Genomic DNA, 19,210 nt, shown 5'->3' on the forward strand with positions numbered 1-19,210 from the left:
GCAGGGCGGCCGGAAAGGTAGGAGTGTGGAGAATTTGGGGTTTCCAAAAAGCGTTTGCTGACTGATCCAAGCGAAAGTGAGACATGGTTGCATCAACGCATTTTTTTTTAAATATTTAATTGCAGTGGTTGAATTTTTATTATTAATTAATTAATTATTTTTAAAATTTAATTTAATATATTAATATATACATTTATTTATATTTATATTTATATATTTATATTTAATTCATTTTATATAATTTAATTTTTAATTAATTAATTTTTGGCTGTGTTGGGTCTTCGTCTCTGTGCGAGGGCTTTCTCTGGTTGTGGCAAGTGGGGGGCCACTCTTCATCGCGGTGCGCGGGCCTCTCAGCGTCCCGGCCTCTCTTGTTGCGGAGCACAGGCTCCAGCTCAACGCATTTTAAAAGTAGTAAACCTCCCGATAAGTGTCTGTGCTCGCCCCGCCCAGGAGAGAGCGTGCCCTCCGTGAGGGACACGTGAAAGGCTGAGTGAACGTCTGCCTGTGGTCTGTTACCTGGTGCACGGGTGTGTGAATTTCTGCGGAGAGCTCTCAGTTTCTGTAGTTTCTGCTGACTTGACAGGGTGGTTGGCAAATGGTGACGTGTTCCATGCATTCAGGACATGACCGTGGTTACTAATAATCACTTTGTTCTCTCTGTGCATGTCTGTGTCCTAATATTTTCTTTTTATAAGGACCCCAGTCATGTTGGACTAGAGCCCGCTCATTTGACCTCAGTTACCTATTTAAGGGCCTTATCTCCAAATACAGTCATATTACGAGGTATTGGGGGTTAAGACTTCCACATATTAACCTGAGCAGGACACAATTCAGCTGATAATAGAAGGTAAGAGTAATTTAAGCAAGTAAGTAACTATTTTTTAAAGTGAGTTGCTTAAAGATATGAATTGACTCAAGAAGAACAAGAAGAAATTACATAACACTGTATGTTATACAAAGGTATTAAATTAATCATCATAACATCCTGTGAGATCCGCATGAAATCAGACTAAACAAGATTAAGCAACTTATCCAGAATTGTATAAGTTAGTACTTTCCAGAATTTAAACCAGGTATTTTCCCAGTTCCATTCTACATTATATTTTCATTTCATTATTTGAAATGAATTTTGAGTCTTCATTTTGCTTAGTTTCTGAAGTTCTATGGGGATAGAATGGAGTTGGATATTTTCAGTGACATTCACACATGGGGAAGGAAATTGAGTCCAGAAGCTTCCGTGATGTTTCCATGGAGAACGCTAACAACAGAACCAGAAACACCGTTATCCTTTTGGTTCAGTCATCTTTCGTACCACACTACAAGAATTAATTTTAAGAAGCCCAATGTTTTCCAAACTTTCACCAATGGGCTCTGTAGGGTCCTCTAATAATATCTAAGAGACTCATTAGTTTCACATTCCAAGCCACTTAAGACCAGGAGTTCTGATTGTTCTTTGTGAGAAAATCAAGTGACAATCATAGCTCGTAATTTAGGATGGTTTCTTCAGGGCCCAGGCAAAACCTAAAACACAGTAATAATCATTGTCAGTTGCATCTTTGACAATGATTAATCGGGTATCAAAGAGGTGTATAAATTGGGACAAATTATGATCAAAGAGAAACATAGGCCACAGATGTTTAATTAATGCTCAATTATTTATGAGTTTAACTTTGGTTAAGCTAATTTTCCTTCTTCTAGACAATTTCCAATTCATATCTACAAAGAGACCAGAATAATCACCTTCCAATACAAGATTTATTGTGTTCCTTTAATTAAGAGCCTACAGTGACTTGTACATTCACTCCACGAAGTCTTGCTATGAGAGAAAAGGAGCCATTATATTTTGTCTTGAATTAGATATGCCACCATACTTGACTTAGCTCATCTTACTGGAAGCACTTTGAGGGCAGATCCTACAGTCTTGTCTTACATCCTCTACAGAATCAAGCCAAGGGAATCACACATAGTTACAGCTGGAAAAACACTTGTTCTGGGTTGATATGTTTAGCCTTTACCACCAAGACTTTATCACCAAGACCTACCTTTACAGTCTCTAAACAGAAGACCTTCTTGCCTTCCGTTTTCATATTGACTAGGAATGTCAAGGGAAGAACTGAGAAGTAGCCATAGTCGGCTAGCAGCCAGCCCAGATAAATCATCTGTGGAGATATTGTTTCCTTCAAAAGATATAAACATAAGAGGAAGTCCTAGAGTTTGTAACAATTGTGCCTAATAAAATTCCATGAAAACCTAGAAATCCAGATGCAGATCAGTAACATATTGGTTAAATAAGCTGTTCTGTTCATGCAATGGACAAGTGTACAGACATTAAGAAGAACGAGATACTCTTTTCTCTGAGACTCTCTTTTCACTGAACTCATCAGTGCTGCAAAGACAATGTTACATGATAGTTTTTCTTTAACATTATATCAGGCATCTTCATCTTGTCCTGTATTTATTGCCAGTGTTACTAAAGGTTATCATTTACCTCTTTCTCTTTTAGATATATAATTTCTTCTTACTGTGGAAGCATTCATCAATCCCTATTTTACTATTTCTTTTAAATTAGAAATGAATATTGAATTTTATAAAATGTCTTTGGGGGATATTTCAACTGATTGTATAGTTCTCTTTTGACCTTGTTATATGGTAAATTATATTTTGTTATTTTATGTTATGCTATTTATTATATATGGTATTATGTTTACTAATTACACTTATTATATTAGAATTACATTATAATTAAGGTAGCATTTTGTTTCAGATAGACAAAACAACCAGTGGAATAGGAAGCATCTTAAAATTAGATGCAAGAGCGTAAGGGATTTGAGATTAAAATAAAATTGACATTTTGGATCAGCAGCCAAACTTATTCAACAAAAGTGGGAAAATATGGCTATCATTAATAAATTCTAGATAGAGCAACTAGTTAAAAGTAAAAACATCATGAAACTAAAGGTATCAGAAACCTGGGAGACTTGAAATAAATTATTCATGAGGAACACCTTTCTAAGATACAAAGAAAAAAGGATACATTTAATTATATAAGAATTAAAATTTTCCTCATGGCAAAATGCACTACAAAGGTCAGAAAAGAAGCAAAAGAAATTGGGAAATATATTTAGAAATAGATATGCTCTCTTTACAACTTTTGAGAGAAGCACATGTTTCTTTTTCCTTTAACCAGTTATGTGGGTATTAACCTATAATGTAAGTGCATGGTTCCTTTCCTTTAACCTGTAACGTGAGATTTCATCTGTATGGTAAGTGCATGGTTCCTTTCCTTTCATCTGTAATGTGAGTGTCAACATGGGGCAGTGTTTCCAAGCACAGACTTTGGATGTTCCTGTACTGGTCCCATCACTGACCATCCACAAAAACTTGCAAATGTTGCTTTACTTTCCTGGGGGTTAGAGTCTTAGCTAAGAAATGGAAGCAAAATAGAACCTTCCCCCAGGGATAATAGAAGGTTTAAAGGAGTAAATATGTAAATGACTTAGGACAGTGCCTAGTACAAGAGAGATCAATAGAAGTACTTACCAATTTTTTAAAGAGACAGATGAAAGAAATAAAATGTGATTTCAATCTATTGATATATATTCTTGACATTAAACTACCTTTTCATTCATTGGATGACCTAACTTGCTCATGCGTTTTCTTACTCTAGTGAACCTGGGTAGCTAATATCATAGCTTAAAATGTTTGCTTTTATATTTACAAGTAAATTTGACCTGTAAATTTCTTTTTCCTTACAGTCCTAATCTATTTTCAGTATTAGGATTATATAGACTTCCTAAGATGAATAAAGGAGCATTCTTCCTTTGCTACTCTCTAGAAGTTTTTCTTTATTAATACTGATGTTATCTGTTTAATAGAAGTTTGGTGGAATTCCCCACCCAAACGTTCTGGGTGGGTCTGGTAGTTTCTTGGTGAAAGATTGTAAACTATTGACTTAATTCCTTTACTGGTGAAAGAACTCCAGCTATATAATTTCCTCTTGGGTCAGTTTTGGTAAACTTTAGGAGCTAGGAAATTGTCCACTTTACATAAATGTTCAAATTTACTGGTATTTCATATATTCTCTGTTTGTACTCTCTGCTGTAACATTGTCCTGATTCTTTCTGTGTATTATTTACTTATGTTTTTGTTTTGCTTAATCGAAGTGTGTTTTTAAAATCTTTTCAAAGAATATTCTTTTGACTTACTAAATCACCTCAATTTTATACTTTTTTCTGTTTTATTAAGTTCTGCTCATATCTTTATTATCTATTTTTTCTATGTTCTCAGGGTTTATTGTTCTGCTCTTCTGATGTCAATTAAAACACTTGGTTATTAATTTTAATAAATCTTTTTAGTTATAAATAGTTGCACTTTTTGAAGATGCCAGCTTAGTTGTAAGTATCTTAGGGTCAGCACCTCCACATTGTTGCTGGCCTAAGCCTTAGTGCACCCTATAGCAATGTATATATTGACATTTTTTCCCCTCGACTTTCTGTGTTTTGCTACTTCTCACTTTTCTTTGGAGAGAAGCCCTCTGAAATATCCTTTAGTTATTTTACAGCCAATAAGTCTTTAAAATATGTGTATTTTTTTTAAGATAAATCTACTTATATAATGAGGCAGAAAATCTGATTTGCCGTATTTTTAAAAACAGCATAATTTCACTCTTCTCCATAATTAATCTGCTGTTTTACACAACCTTTGAGTTTTTAGCTTTATCAATGACATGTACTTTAGAAATTTTTTAAAGAGCCTACCCACTCTTTTAAAACATCCTGTTCCTTGTTTCAGTTCTAGTTTTATGTCTGTTTTCTGCCTTGCACCTGATAATTCCAACATTCAGTGGATGGCCTTGGGAATCTAATTCTGGTATTGATTGTTTTTGCTGATTCTCTCCCATTGTAGCTGATTTCTTCATTATTGTGTAAATTTAGATCATGAGCTCATGTTTAGCTAAACTTTATCTGTGGGAACGCTATAGGCCTGGGTTGAAGGTCTACCTCTCCAGAGAGTGTTTAGTTCTGTGTTTGGAATACCACCCATCTGGGAGCATTTTAAGGTAATTTCTTCCCTTCTGTTTGCAAGACCGCAAATAAATTTGCAACCCAAACACTGTGGACACAGATCTGGGGTTCAGAATTCTCAAGATTTCCTACCTGTTTCCTACCCAGAGCAGAGGCCAAGAGAATTTGGTCTTAGTCTCCCTTTGCCAGCAGATATTTTTCTTACTGGCACACCCTTTCATTAAAGGTGAACCTAGGGATAGATAGGTTTAGTTCTAACTTCCCATCTAGTAGGAATGGAGTCTTATCTCCTGCCTCCCATGTGGTCATGGCCATTTTAACAACAAGTCTCTGTGTCAGGTCAGGTGTGTCATTAAACTATGGCCTGTATTCCAAATCCAGACAGCTGCCTGTTTTGTATGGCCTATGAGCTATGAATAATGTTCACATTTTAACTGGTAATATTTTAAATGGTTACTTAAGTACCTAAATAATATCCTCAATTTTGCCTTTTTGGTCCACAAAGCCGAAAATATTTGCTATTTCGCTCCATAAAAACAGGATTGCCAGCTTCTGTTCTAAGCTATCAAGATCTTCAGTCCACTCTTAATATAGCTATAACTCTCACACATGTACCCCCCTTCTTTCAGGGGTCCTGGAAATTTCTACTGCACACTTCAAAAATCAGACATGCACTTAAAAATAAGTTGTTTCCATTTCACCTAGCATACCGAACTCTTTTCTTTTAGGAGAGTTTTTCAAGTAATCTTGCCCACCATATTCTTCAGAGCCTCATTAATAATGGCAAAAAATTAAAACAACATTCAACAAATGGGAATTGTTCATAACAATTATAGAAGCACATACAGTAGAAAACTATAAACTGTTCTTGAAACGGTGAGACATAACTAGTTTTATTCTTCGAGAACTATGTTTATTTAGGTCTCTTTTGTTTAAATAAGTATATTTCTGTGTATGTATGTATATAATCATGTATTTATACACACATACATTATTTATATGATGTATTTATATAAATATGTGAAATACATACCTATACACATACCTTTGATTTATATTTGTCTACATACACAGGAATATAATTATATATATCATATATGTATATACATTGAACTGAAAAGTGGTAGTATACATATATATTGTGTATAAATGTGTGTATATGTGCATGTGTAGAAAAACAGGTTGAGAGATATGTAAGCATGATTTAGACAGGGTTCAAGATTTTAAAAGTTATGTGTAGGTAGTGAGATTATGGCCCATTTGATTTAAAATATTGCATATTTTTACATCAATTGTTATGAACAGATTCCTTCGTAAATTATAAATAGTTATACATACTTGTATGTGTAGTGTATAATTAAAATATATATACTTTTATATAAGTATTATATAATACACTTGTCTTATAATAATACATTATGTATTGTGTTATATAGAATACATTAAATATAATGTATTATATCAGATAATAATAATGATATATTTCCTTATTATGATATAATTGTTTTATAATCAATATTACATGATATATTAATACTGTGAACATAATAAACATATAAATACATTGCATTAGTCATATAGTTTGTGTACAATATATGCTATGCAAAAATACGTGTTAATACATAATTGTTATACATTCATATAAACAGTAATATATTACATTTATACACCAATATAATATTTAATATTGGTATATGTATATTATATTTAATATATGCATAGCTAATGCTCTTTAAAGCCATCTGCTACAAGAAGTAGAATGAAACCAGGAGTATGGCCAAAGCAAATTCTAAAAATATTAGATTATTTATATTCACTTATATGTCATTTTCCTGGAATCTGCATCTGGCTGTTAGAGAGCACACACAGCAAAATCCCGATAAAGTGCCCTGGAGGACATGGGATCCTTTATTTACTGGGACCTCAAAGGAAACATAGTGCTATTCAGTCCCCCATCAAAGAGCTAAGAGCAAATCTTGAAGCACCCAGTAAAAGCCAGTTCAAACAAAAAAGCTTTTCCACTTCAACTTGAAAAAGTTAAGTTCCCAAGAGACCCCCTACATCAACCACCGAAGCTCATTTGGCAGTAAAAACAATAACATTCAGCGAACAACAAGAAATCTAAAACAATAGTTGTTTTAATAAAAAAAAAAAAATCCAGCAGCTAATCAGTGTCTTTCCTATTTGAAACAAGGCAGTGGGAAGTGGACAGAAGACCTGATAGGAAAGATAAAGAGAAGAGGAAAAGGAAAATAAAAGTTTCCAGTTTGACAAGCTGTCTTCTGCATCCATTTCATCCCAAGACCACCAAGCCAGTGTGGAGGCTTTTTCCTCCTTTCCTTTTCGTGAGACTGATCACAACCTTGCCAGGACACGGTGAGCAAAGGGAGGGAACAGGAACGAGGAGCTGTGTGCCCAGGGCTTGGGACCTCGGGGCTGGAATACACAACACAAACACAGGATGTGACTTCTGAGCTGCTGCAGAGGCCGGGGTACTGGGGGAGGGGAGCCCTCCTCACGTCCTGGGCCAGCGGCAGGGCCAGATCAGGGGACAGGAAGTGACCAGCAACTTCCCAGGGAGAGAGCAGAGCAGTGGGGGGCTGAGGCTCTGAGCCATCCCGGGAAGGGAGGCTGCCCCCATTTTCCAGACCGTATGGGAGGAAAGCCTACCCTCGCTGGCAGCTCAGTGATAAAGGTGAAGACTTGTCTGCAAATAGACCGTGGGCTAGAAGGCTTGCAGGAGGGAAGCAGGGGTCTTGGCAGTGCGTGCTCTTCTGCAGGGAGCCCTGTGTGTGCAAATGTCCTAACGAGAGTCTCTGAGTCCATCTCGACCGGCACCTTAAGGACAGCCAGACCTTCGTCTCCTTGCGAGACGAAGTGATCTTGAAGCGGAAGGTCACAAGCCACACGAGATGCCGGCTCTGTTGCCTTTGGGCCCCTCCCAGAACCCTGACTCCAGGGCAACCAAAGCAGTGCTTTGAATGGTTCTCATGGGGCGGGGCACGCCAGGTAACGCCAGGTATGTGTCCTGCGCTCCATATCCCTCCACTGGTAGAGGTTTGGGTTTGGGGAGGTTTTTTTTTTTTAAACAAAAAGAGATGTATCTGAATTAAGAACTGCCCTATTCACAATAGCCCAGACATGGAAGCAACCTAAGTGTCCTTCGACAGAGGAATGGATAAGGAAGATGTGGTACATGTATACAATAGAATATTACTCAGCCATAAAAAAGAATGAAATAATGTCATTTGCAGCAACTTGGAGGGACCTAGAGATGATCATACTAAGTGAAGTCAGTCAGAGAAAGACAAATGTCATATGATATCACTTATATGTGGAATCTAAAATATGATACAAATGAACTTATTTATAAAACAGAAACAGACCCACAGACATAGAAATCAAACTTCTAGTTACCAAAGGAGAAAGGAGGTGAGGGATAAATTAGGAGATTGGTATTAGCAGATACTAACTACTATATATAAAATAAGCAAGGTCCTACTGTATAGCACAGGGAACTATATTCAATAACCTGTAATAAACCGTAATGGAAAAGACTCTGATAAAGAATATTTATATATATATATATATATATATATATATAGTAAATCAACTATACTTCAATTTAAAAAATAAAATAAAATAAATTAAGGGCTGCCAATGGAGACTTCTCCTTCCCCAGCTCTTACGGGAATTGCTCTTGAAAAAGACTCAGAATGGATTTACTTATTGAGCGCCTATGCATGTGAAACACCATGCCAAGCATCATGAGAAGGATACAGAAATGAAGATGATTTTGGTGATGCTTGTAATCTGGTAAAGGAGACAAACATATACATAAATCACCAGCATCAGGCAGACAACAGTCACACAAGACCATGGAAGATAAAAAGGGACTTTTTCCTCCTGGGAGGATGGAGCACGTTGGCACAGACTTGGCAGTCAGAGGAGCGTAGGGCCGTAGCTGTGGGAGAGGCTTTCCATCAGGACCCAAGCTGGGAGGAGGGGAACAGTAGGAAACTGACTACTTGGGTGTGGTTAGAGTTGGCCTTGGATGGAGGGTGTGGTAGGAGGGGGGAGAGAGAGAGTAGCGTCGGGTAACAGGCTGAGGTTTGGACTCAGTTCTCTGTGAAAGAGGGAGCAGCGATTTTTTTTTTTTTTTTTTTTTGGTTATAGAAGAATTATTTTATTCAGTGATATTCAAGACATTATTAGGTCATGGCCTTATATTCACAGTTTCAAGTTGGAAATAATTCAGAAATAATGATTAACATTTGGAAATTAGCTATTAGTTATGGATTCAGAGGAAAAAAGAGCTTTTGCTGAGTGAGTCATAAAGGATGCTAATCACATTAAAAACAAATTTAGTAAATAGTATCAGTCAACCATGCAAATAGATGAAAAATATTTACCAGCCCACGAAACGTTTTACCAGCCCTTCTGCTTTTGTGACATCCCAAATATAGCGAATGTTTTTTAAAATGGGAGCAAGGCTGTCTGGATGGAGTTGGCACAGAGCGGGGAGGCCCACCGGGAGCCGTTGCGAGAGTCCGGGGGGGGGGTGCCCTTGAGCCGTGGGGCGGGGATCCTCGGGGTCCTAGTTACCCCGAGTCCTTCTTAGCGGAGCCTCAGGGAGCCAAGCGTGTCCAGGTGGAGATACAGCGGCTCCGTCCATACTGAGCGGAACACTGGCCACAGTGCATCCAAGGACACACGTGGGTGGTCCTGTGTTATATGTTTCTCTGGATTTGTGCTACAACCTGCGGTCTGCAGTCACAACCCTTTCTTCTAGATGCTTTAGTGAAGGGGGAGAGAAAGACCAGAGAATAAGCCAGACCCATGTTTGGGGGTGGCAGGGAGCCGGCAACACTCTACAAGCCCAGTTGAATGGGGATGCAGGCTGAGCGTTTTAGATTTGACAAAGGTTTATTATGTGCTGTGCTGGCAATGTGCTGTGCCTCCACCCCCAGATCCGCCGTGTTACATGCCCGGGGGCTCCCTTGTTGTCTGCTCTAGAGTTGGGCTTGACCTGCTTCGAAGGAGTCGGACTTAAAACACCTGCTCACACGCTGTACCAAGTGGCATCACTCACTGTCTCTGGGAACAATAAATTCTTGTCAGTGTGCCAGCTGCTTCCTGCCAGGGCCCTGACAAAGGTACTATGCATCCTCTGTACCTACTATTAATCCTCACAGCCCTGGGAGGCAGTCTTTCCATTTCGTAGATAAGGAAAGTGAGGCGCAGGAGAGGCTATCGGACCAGACCTGGCCTGGGGGCCGCCAGGAGCAGCGCTGTCTGGACGCACAGAAGACGGGGTGGCTCTGGCGCCACCCGCCCCCTCCGCCCGGGCGACTGGGGAGACTCCTCCTTGGGAGGCGTGAAATGGGAAGGTCCTGGTGACCTTGGCCATGGCAGGGAGGACAGCTTCCTCGGACCTACAGCCAAGCTTGCCTGAGTGAAAAATAAACTTCTACGTGTCCGCCGAGAGATGGGTTAGCTCAGAACCCATCCTGAGCAACACGCTTCTCTAAGTCACTTAACCAGTGAACGGCAGGACCAGGTTACAGGCAGGATACGGACAGGATGCAGGAACTAATTAGGAGGAAGAAAAAACCCCCCATGGTGCTCCGTCAGTTGAAACCAGGGCCCGGGGCATTTTCTCTTGCTCACTTTTTCCACAGCTGTTCTGCTGTTACTAACATCACTACCCATAACATTAGGAACTTACATTTCTCAAGTGCTTCACGCTTGCCAAGAAATGTGTTGAAGGCTTTACCTTATCTCATCTGATCCTCCGCTGAGATGTGCACTGTTATTATCTATGTTTCTCATTTCAGGGAGCTGAGCTCAGAGAGGTTAAGTAATTTTCCAAGTTCACATGGGTGGTAAGCGTCAGCACTGGGGTTTTAACTCAGAGTGTGTGACATTACTTTCTACTGCCTCCCAAGACCAAGGCCAATGCCAACAAGGAAAGGAGGTGTGAAAATGCAAACACACACAGACACACATCGAACCACTTAGGATGGAAGGGGGCAGATCCAAAGAACCCTGAATGTTGAAAACATTCCCCCAAGGTCCTGCCACAGTATCTGAGCATGTTCTCGCACCAGCCAAGATGAAGACGTTTTCCATCAGTGGTTTTGAGCTGCTCTGAAGAACCCCATTGCTGCTTCTACACTTGACACAGTTTCTGTTTTGCAAGGCCAATAGGTCAGGTTTGAGGAACTAGCTTGTTGTAGCTTGCTCACTACGGTAGCCACCTAAGCCCAGGCAACCACAGGGTCTTAGTCCTGGTGGGACAATCACGCCCCAGCAATTGCAAGTGCCACCGTGCAAACCATTCTTCTGGGAGACAATTAAATTTAGCTACGAGTGGGCCTGCCCTGGTTCGCATCCAGTATCCAGGGACCCATCCCACACACACGTGACATTAACCACATCGCCCAACACACCTCGTCCTCTTACTTAGCAATATCATTTTTCCTCTACGATCCTGTTTATTTCTTTATCTGTCTTCCATTTGGCCCATATAATTACACTATGCTAGCAAGGAATTCATGTTAGCAGAGCAAGGATATATCCTTTTTTAAATGAAATTATATAAGATTAAGTTCCCTAGGGACTTCCAAAGTGAAGGAGTAGGTCTGGAGATGGAGATGTGATCAAAGGCATTCAGTTCCCACCTGCCCATTTCTAATGATATGGCAGAGGGAATCCAAACATAGGGAAGACCCTTCATTGGCACTGCAGACTCGTTAAGGATGACATTCACACATCAGAACTACTGAGTTTCTGCTGGCTGTTAAATAGTCGATTTAATCGAAAGAAGGGCTAACCTGCCTCTCAGCCCTTATCTAAAAGAACAGTTTCGGGAAGTAAATGGGAAAGATCTTGACCTCCGAAAGAACCTGCATTGTAGTCCTTGGGTCTGGAGGCCCTGAGTGCTGAGTGGTACCAGTGACTGTACCACGTTTGTACTTCTGGAGGCGCTCCCTGCAGGAACCTTCTAGGAGTCCTTTCCTCGCTTTCTCCCTGATGGCAGTAGGAACAGCTATGCTGGGCAAAGAAAAGGGACTGCCCCGACGGTGGGTTAGAGCGTCCTGACCCCAGCAGAGTCAGGCTCAGGCGTACCTCGCTTGGAAGAGGAACTGTGGGACACAGAGTCAAAACACCCTTTTTTGGCTTCTTTCCAATCCCCCCAGCTCACTAAATCCTTGACCTGGAAGAAGAAAATCACAATAAGTTTAAGCCCTTCCTAGCTCCCTTTATCTGGGCCTAATGGACATATTTCAGTTGATTAAGAGGTAATTCGAAATGAATACTTTATTTCTTTCTCACTATGATTTGACTAATTTGATTGATTCATATTTGTCAGACTGATTCTAAGAGAACCAAAAGCTTCTTTTTCTCAGTACATAGTTATAAATGTGCAATTTTGTTTTACAATACACAGAAAATCACTGGTGAAAAAATAATTAATACAAATTCACTCTATAGCATGTATTTTTACGTGAAACTTTTAGTGTCTTCAGTATAAAAGTTAAGCATTAAAAACTGAGATAAACAGATAGTGGACCTATACGATTTACCCTTGTGTATTTAGATGTGTGTGGAATCCCTGTATCTGTTAGTGAAGGTTATTTACAATATCGCTGCACATGGGCCTTGACCCCAGCCTCCCATCACTTAACTCTGCCACCTGCGTGCATCTATCCACATGGCTACCTTTTAATAAGAATATTTTTATATTATGTAAATTCTTAATCAGCCTGTCCTGTTTAGATTGTGTATGTCATTGTATCTGACATTCTTATAACTGCTATGTGATCAATCAGATTCCTGTAAGAAATATTGCTTTTTAAGAAGAACAAAGATACCATGCTGGGAGGGGTGACTTATATTCCACATTAGTGGTGGTCACTTTAGTTATAGGATTTTAAAAGAAGTACATTTTTTAAAAATTTACTTGATTCAAGTCTACTTGATTTACAATGTTGTGTTAGTTTCTGCTGTACAGCAAAGTGATTCAGTTATGCATATATATACATTCTTTTTCGTATTCTTTTCCATTATGGTTTATCTCAGGATATTGAATATAGTTCCCTGTGCTATACAGTAGGACCTTGTTGTTTATCCATTCTCTATATGTAATAGTTCGCATCTGCTAATCCCAAACTCCCACTCCATACCTCCCCCTCTCCCACCCTTGGCAACCACAAGTCTGTTTTCTATGTCAAAACAAGTACATTCTCAACAAACTAAGGTAGTAAGGACACAACTAAACACTGTCAAAAAAAAAAAAAAAAAAGATTCGCAGGGCTGGTGTTTTAATCAAATTCCTCCTTGGTGTGTTAACACTGATGTAAGCTAGTTCTTTTCTAAGCAGGAAAGTCTGGGTGTGCCTTTTTTTCTGAATAAGGTTAGAAAACTGAATTATGTCGTCTTCTTAGGTTTCCTCTTACTCGACCCAGTCTTTGTAAAAAATGGGAGGCAGCCGTCAGAAGGAAAAACTTGAAGCCCACCAAGTACAGCAGCATTTGCTCAGAACACTTTACTCCGGACTGCTTTAAGAGGGAGTGCAACAGCAAGTTACTGAAAGAGGACGCTGTCCCCACAATATTTCTTTGTACTGAACCACATGACAAGGTAATAAGTGTTTTAAAATATTGGGTGGTTTTCTGTTTATAAAATTAATGTGTTCACTGTGGAAAATTTGGAAAATCCAGAGTAGTGTTAAGAGAATAAATGTTGCCTGGAACCCATCACTTGTAAATAACCACTGTTCACAGTGAAATACTTTTTAAAAATACAAAGTGCAGTTTATTAAAGTTAAATATCCTCACGCTAAGAAACTCAATCTAGCTTCATAACTTACTTTGAGATCACTCTGTAGTCCTACTTACATGTTGATAAGTTTTGATTTTTCTGTGTCAGTGATAGTTCAGTTTCAAAGTATTTTTCAGTTTTAAGTGCTTAGTATTTAATTAAATCTTAATAATCATTCTGTGTTTCTTGCACCCCATTTCTACTTCAGAAAGAAAAGTACAATTAAAACTTGAACTGTTTTCTCATTTTAGAATGTTTCTATACTGAGGAGACAGAAATGAGTCTAGTATTCTTAAATTCCACAGATGAGTTCTTGTGAACTGTTTCGTCATGAAACTGAAATGTGCTCTGCATCTTTGTTTTAGAAGGAAGATCTTCTGGAGCCCCAAGAACAGCTTCCCCGACCTCCTTCAACACCCCCCGTTTCCCAGGTCGATGCTGCTACCGGGTTACTCATGCCTCCTCTTCAGACCCCTGATAACCTCTCCGTGTTCTGTGACCACAACTACACTGTGGAGGACACCATGCACCAGAGGAAGAGGATTCACCAGCTCGAACAGCAAGTAGAGAAGCTCAGAAAGCAGCTCCAGGATGCACAGCAGCGGTGCAGAAGACAGGAGGGGCAGCTGGAGAAGCTGAAGGAGGTCGTGCACTTCCAGAAGGAGAAAGACGACGTCTCCGAGCGGGGTTATGTGATTCTACCAAATGACTATTTTGAAATAGTTGAAGTCCCGGCATGAAGAGTGAAATCTGTGTTGGTGTTCAATGGGGCAATACCACCTACCCTCTTCTAGCCTGTAGAGGAGTTTCATTTGAAAAAAATTACACTTGGTCACTTGTATAAAAACAATTCAGAATATTTTTTTAAAAGAATAAATTAGATATATACTGTAAAATTGGAAATGTTTTGTTTGTAATTTCAGGGTTTTTACATTTTAACAAAATATTTTTAAAGTTATAAACTAGCTTCATTGTAAGTTGGTTTCAAGATTGGGGATTTTTGTTTCTTAATTTGAGTATTTATAGAAATGATATGGAAAAAAGTAAAGAGAATGATAACAGTGCAGTAAGGATGATTTAAGTTTAAAGTCTAAAATTTTAAATGAACAGTTTATTGAGAGAACTTAGTCACATTTTAAATCAGAAGCATGGGGCAATAACGTCTCAGAATATATATATATATATATATATATATATATATATATATATATATATTCTTATTCACATATTCTTATTTGTAAAGTCAGCAGATTCATTTATCTTTCTTAATCACTTATCAAAGATAAATTGGCAAGTCAATACTTAAAAAAAAAGATTGGTTGTCTTTAGAGCAGAAAATGAGTCATTCCATACCTACTCAAAATGGTTAAAAGACTTTAAAGAATGGATTTTTAAAAAGTGGACCCTTCTTTTCCCCCCACTGTCTGGCATTATAGAATTAGAAGTGTGTCTCCACTGGAAGATACACTCTCCAGTAAGCAAAGTAGGCATTGTTATCAGTGAGGTAATGACCAATGACCAATGGGGGCTGATCCGTGGCTTGCCTTTTTCTTTCACTGCCCCGAGCTAAGGGACATCCAGTCCCCAACTGTAGGTGTACCTGCATCCAGATCTCTGCCAGATGTGTTGTGTGGGTAGAGTTTGACTTGTTCCATAAGGTGGAAATCTTGCACTTGACTAATTGATTTTGGTCAAGGCTTCACATAAAAAACGATTTCTTCACTTTTACCACAAGTTAGAAATTACATCCCATTTACCTTAAGGAGTGATTTGCATTCAAAAGCGTCCTAATAGGTAATGTTTATTTTACTTAATGCCGAGACTCAAATACTGAGGTTTCTGTTCAAACTGTGAGTTGTGTTCTGACTTTGTGAGAAAGTTTACATATATTTGAAATGAAAACCGTTCTGAGTAAACAAGTACTGCTGTAGGAATTACCTACTGAGATTTAGAGTAACTGCTCCAACTGTAATTATTTCATATTTCAAAGTGCTACACAGACCTTTGAAGGCTGTATTAAAGATACGCAGCGGTGATGTCCAAGAGTGTCTTTTGAAGACCTGATCTTCAGTGTAATTCACTGCCATGCCAGTACTTTGATTCATGGAGATTCAAGTTTTTATGAACCAGTATTTCAAAAATAGAAAATTATGATTACTTGAAATTATATCATCTGATAACACTTAGAACTAACTATAAGGAATCAGGATTTTTTTCTAGTTATTCATGAGTCTCATCACTGATTTTAGAAGCCACAAAATCTGTAAGTAGTTTGTTTTTACATTTCATCTCTCTAGCGATTCCTGGAGAATATGTGGGTAAATATTTTGCAAAGTATATATCTTAAATCTAAATTGTCATCTACGTAAAAGAAATTGTCTGTGTGTGTTTGTGGGTGTGTGTCCATGTCCTCAGAACCAAGAATCCAACATTGAATTGTAAAAGTGATCATCATAATTACTTACTGTCTTAGCGTTATGATTTAACCTGAAGCTACTTTTTTTTCATGAGACATAAATCCCTATTTGGAGAGAACTGAGCAAGCAGCATGTATACCAACTGTTTGCATTTAAATCATTTATTATGTTTAACACAGGGAGTTTGAGGTACAGGCGCTTATTTCTGAATTTGAAAGGAACATTTGTTGAAATGTTTTAAAAATTCATTTTGTTAAAATTCATTTTGTCTATTGTATCGTTTATGACATTGCCAAGAGAAGGAGAACATTTAGGCTAAAATAGGTCCTCTTCAATCATAGTGAAACTTAGTCTGAAACAGCAAGGACAAGGTCTCAGTCTGGAACAAGTGGGGAGGAGACCCTTGTGAGTTTCACCATAGTATGAAAGATGACATTTATTTTAAGCACCAATAGTGACATCCTAAAGTTTCCATCTATGAATGATATAATTTGGCAATAATAGAAGAAATAACTGTTTCTTAATAGAACTGCTAGGAAAACTGTAGAATTTTAGAATTAGAATGGACCTAGAAATCACTGAACACTTGCCTAACCTCCAAACCCTGCAGAATCCCTTTGTGAAATACTCCTGACAACTGGACATCTGTTCTCTGTATGCCATTTACATTTAAGCAATTCTGTTCAGATTCTTTAAAATGGGTTTCTGGAATAGAGTAGAATTTGTTGGCACTTTTTAAAATACTTGTTTATAATGCAACTATAAACTTTGCTTTAAACTACTGCATAGTTTGAACTATCAAATTCCAAATTAAAGAAGTTTCAAAATTTTGTAAAATCTAAATGTTTATTAGTTGTGTACCTGTTATGTGTACTAAAAATAATTCTGTCATTACAGTAAAGAAACATTGGTGTCTAAAGTTATTAGCAAAAATTTTTGCTTGGAAATTCAAATACATGAGGAGATTTTTTTCTTTTAACTATAATTTGTGTAATCCCTTTCTTAGAAATATAACCATAATGGTGAAGGCAGTTGAAAGTTTCACTTGATACTTTTTTTTTTTTAGATTGAAATAATATTCTCTGATCATCTTTAGTTATTTAAAAAATTATGCACACATACACATACCCACAACCTATGGCTTTTATAAAGTCAGTCATAAGTGACATATCTAAAAGTCCATGTGATCGATAAAAGAAAACTCCAGCTGTGTTCCAGAATTTTAAAAAGATAGCCAACTATGAATAGCATTTAAAGGAAAAAGAGAACAAATTTGCTTGTTGGGTTATTACTCTTCCTGATATTGGGGACCCTGTGAATTGGATAAGCAGTGAGTGAAGAACATTGCTCTCGGCTGATGGTAACCGGTGTTTCTGGACATGACGGTTTTATATAGTTGTGTATTAAAATGCAATCCTTGATGTGAAAGAAAAATATCCAAGCAAACAGTGATTTACACACAAAAAAGCAATTATAAGTTTAGCCTTAAAATAACAATAGTTTGCTTGAAGTAATATTCTCTTACAATTCCATGTCTGGATACATTTTTTTTTTACCTTGGATGTGGTTTTACTGAGATATTTTTCTGAATGATACGTATTTTTTTTAACTCTCAAAATCTTCAGAATTTTTATTCATTTCTAAATTCATAGTTTGGGTTTAGAGATTATAAAAGTTTCATTTTTTAAATGTCATAAGGGATATGAATAAAGTTTCATTGTTTTAAACTGGTGAGACAAACTGTACAGTATTAACAATAAGTAGGTAAACAACTTCTGGAATGGCTGCATGAGAAGCTCTGAACTCCTCCACACCGTAACTACCGTAAGTGGTGAAAAAAAAAAGAAAAACATTTAAAATCTGTTCCTGTTGTCCTAAGGGCATACAGCAGATGAACATTCAGGAACATGTAAATCTCATAAGAAAGTTAAGACTGTGTGGCATATATGTTTCTTCTCCTCCCAGTTCCCAATCATGGGCTACAGTATTTATCTCCCAGGGAGGGGAGGCTGCCAATATTTCTCAGGCCCCCCACCTTTGTGTTGCAAAGGCTAAACTCCAGGCAAGTGCAGCCAAGAGGTCAGGACTCCCTTCCTCCACTCAGCTCCCACTATAGGATGGAGGCTCTACCTCAGGTGCAGCAGGCCAAGAATACTGGGACCCTGATCACCTTCTCCCTAATATGCTCAAAGGGTGAAGTTTCCATGCCCGCAGAGGCAAGTCAAGGGGACCAGAGGCTACAGTACAAACAGCTCTGCTCATAATGCAGGCATATCAGTGCTAGAGAAGCAGATCGTGGGCCCCACTGCCAGCTCCAGAAGGTGTCTGAGGTTTTTTTCTCGGGAGTGCGGCAGGCTATAAGGACAGAGAACTCTGAAGCTCTCCCCAAAGGAAATTATTTTATTTGCAAGTGTGTAGGGGAAGTTCACGCCTAAGGCGCTCTCAAGAACAATGGAGAACCCGGTGGTTAGCAATTAAGAGGAGGCTGGTAGCTCCACAAGAGCAACAAGTTAATTGCACAAGAGAGAACAAGCTAACTTACCAGAGAGAACCAGGGAAAGAGGCAGGTAAGAAAAGAAAGAAAGATCTGTTAAAACCCGTCACCCCAAGTGACTGTGTGCATGCCCAAGGCTGCACCTTCGAAGGAATGAAACCAGAGACATCACACTGAAGGGAAAATAAACCTCACTAAATTAGTCCAGCCAAGTGATTAATTCAAAAAGAAAACAATCACAGCAAGTCGGAGGTGGGGGTGGAGAGTAACTGGAATCAGTGTTCAGAAATCCCACAATATATAAAATGTCCAGTTTTTAACAAAATGTTATGAGACATGCAAAGAAACCGGAAAACATAACTCATACACAGGAGACAGAGTAGGCAATAGAAACTGTCTGTGAGAGAGCCCAGACGTCAGAATTAACAGACAAAGACTTCAAAACA

At 38.4% G+C, this 19,210-nt stretch overlaps 1 protein-coding gene across 1 annotated transcript; it reads left to right on the forward strand.

The window, feature by feature from the left end:
• The first annotated feature begins 7,417 nt into the window (after positions 1-7,417).
• Positions 7,418-16,533, forward strand: THAP1 (THAP domain containing 1). Its single transcript, XM_082374896.1, has 3 exons — positions 7,418-8,046; positions 13,478-13,673; positions 14,219-16,533. The coding sequence occupies exons 1-3, from the start codon at positions 8,009-8,011 to the stop codon at positions 14,591-14,593; spliced, it is 609 nt and encodes a 202-aa protein (XP_082231022.1). The 5' UTR covers positions 7,418-8,008; the 3' UTR covers positions 14,594-16,533.
• Positions 16,534-19,210: the final 2,677 nt, after the last annotated feature.

Source organism: Balaenoptera borealis (genome assembly GCF_965194805.1).
Source record: "Balaenoptera borealis genome assembly, chromosome: 21".
In the NCBI taxonomy this organism is placed as follows: Eukaryota; Metazoa; Chordata; class Mammalia; order Artiodactyla; family Balaenopteridae; genus Balaenoptera; species Balaenoptera borealis.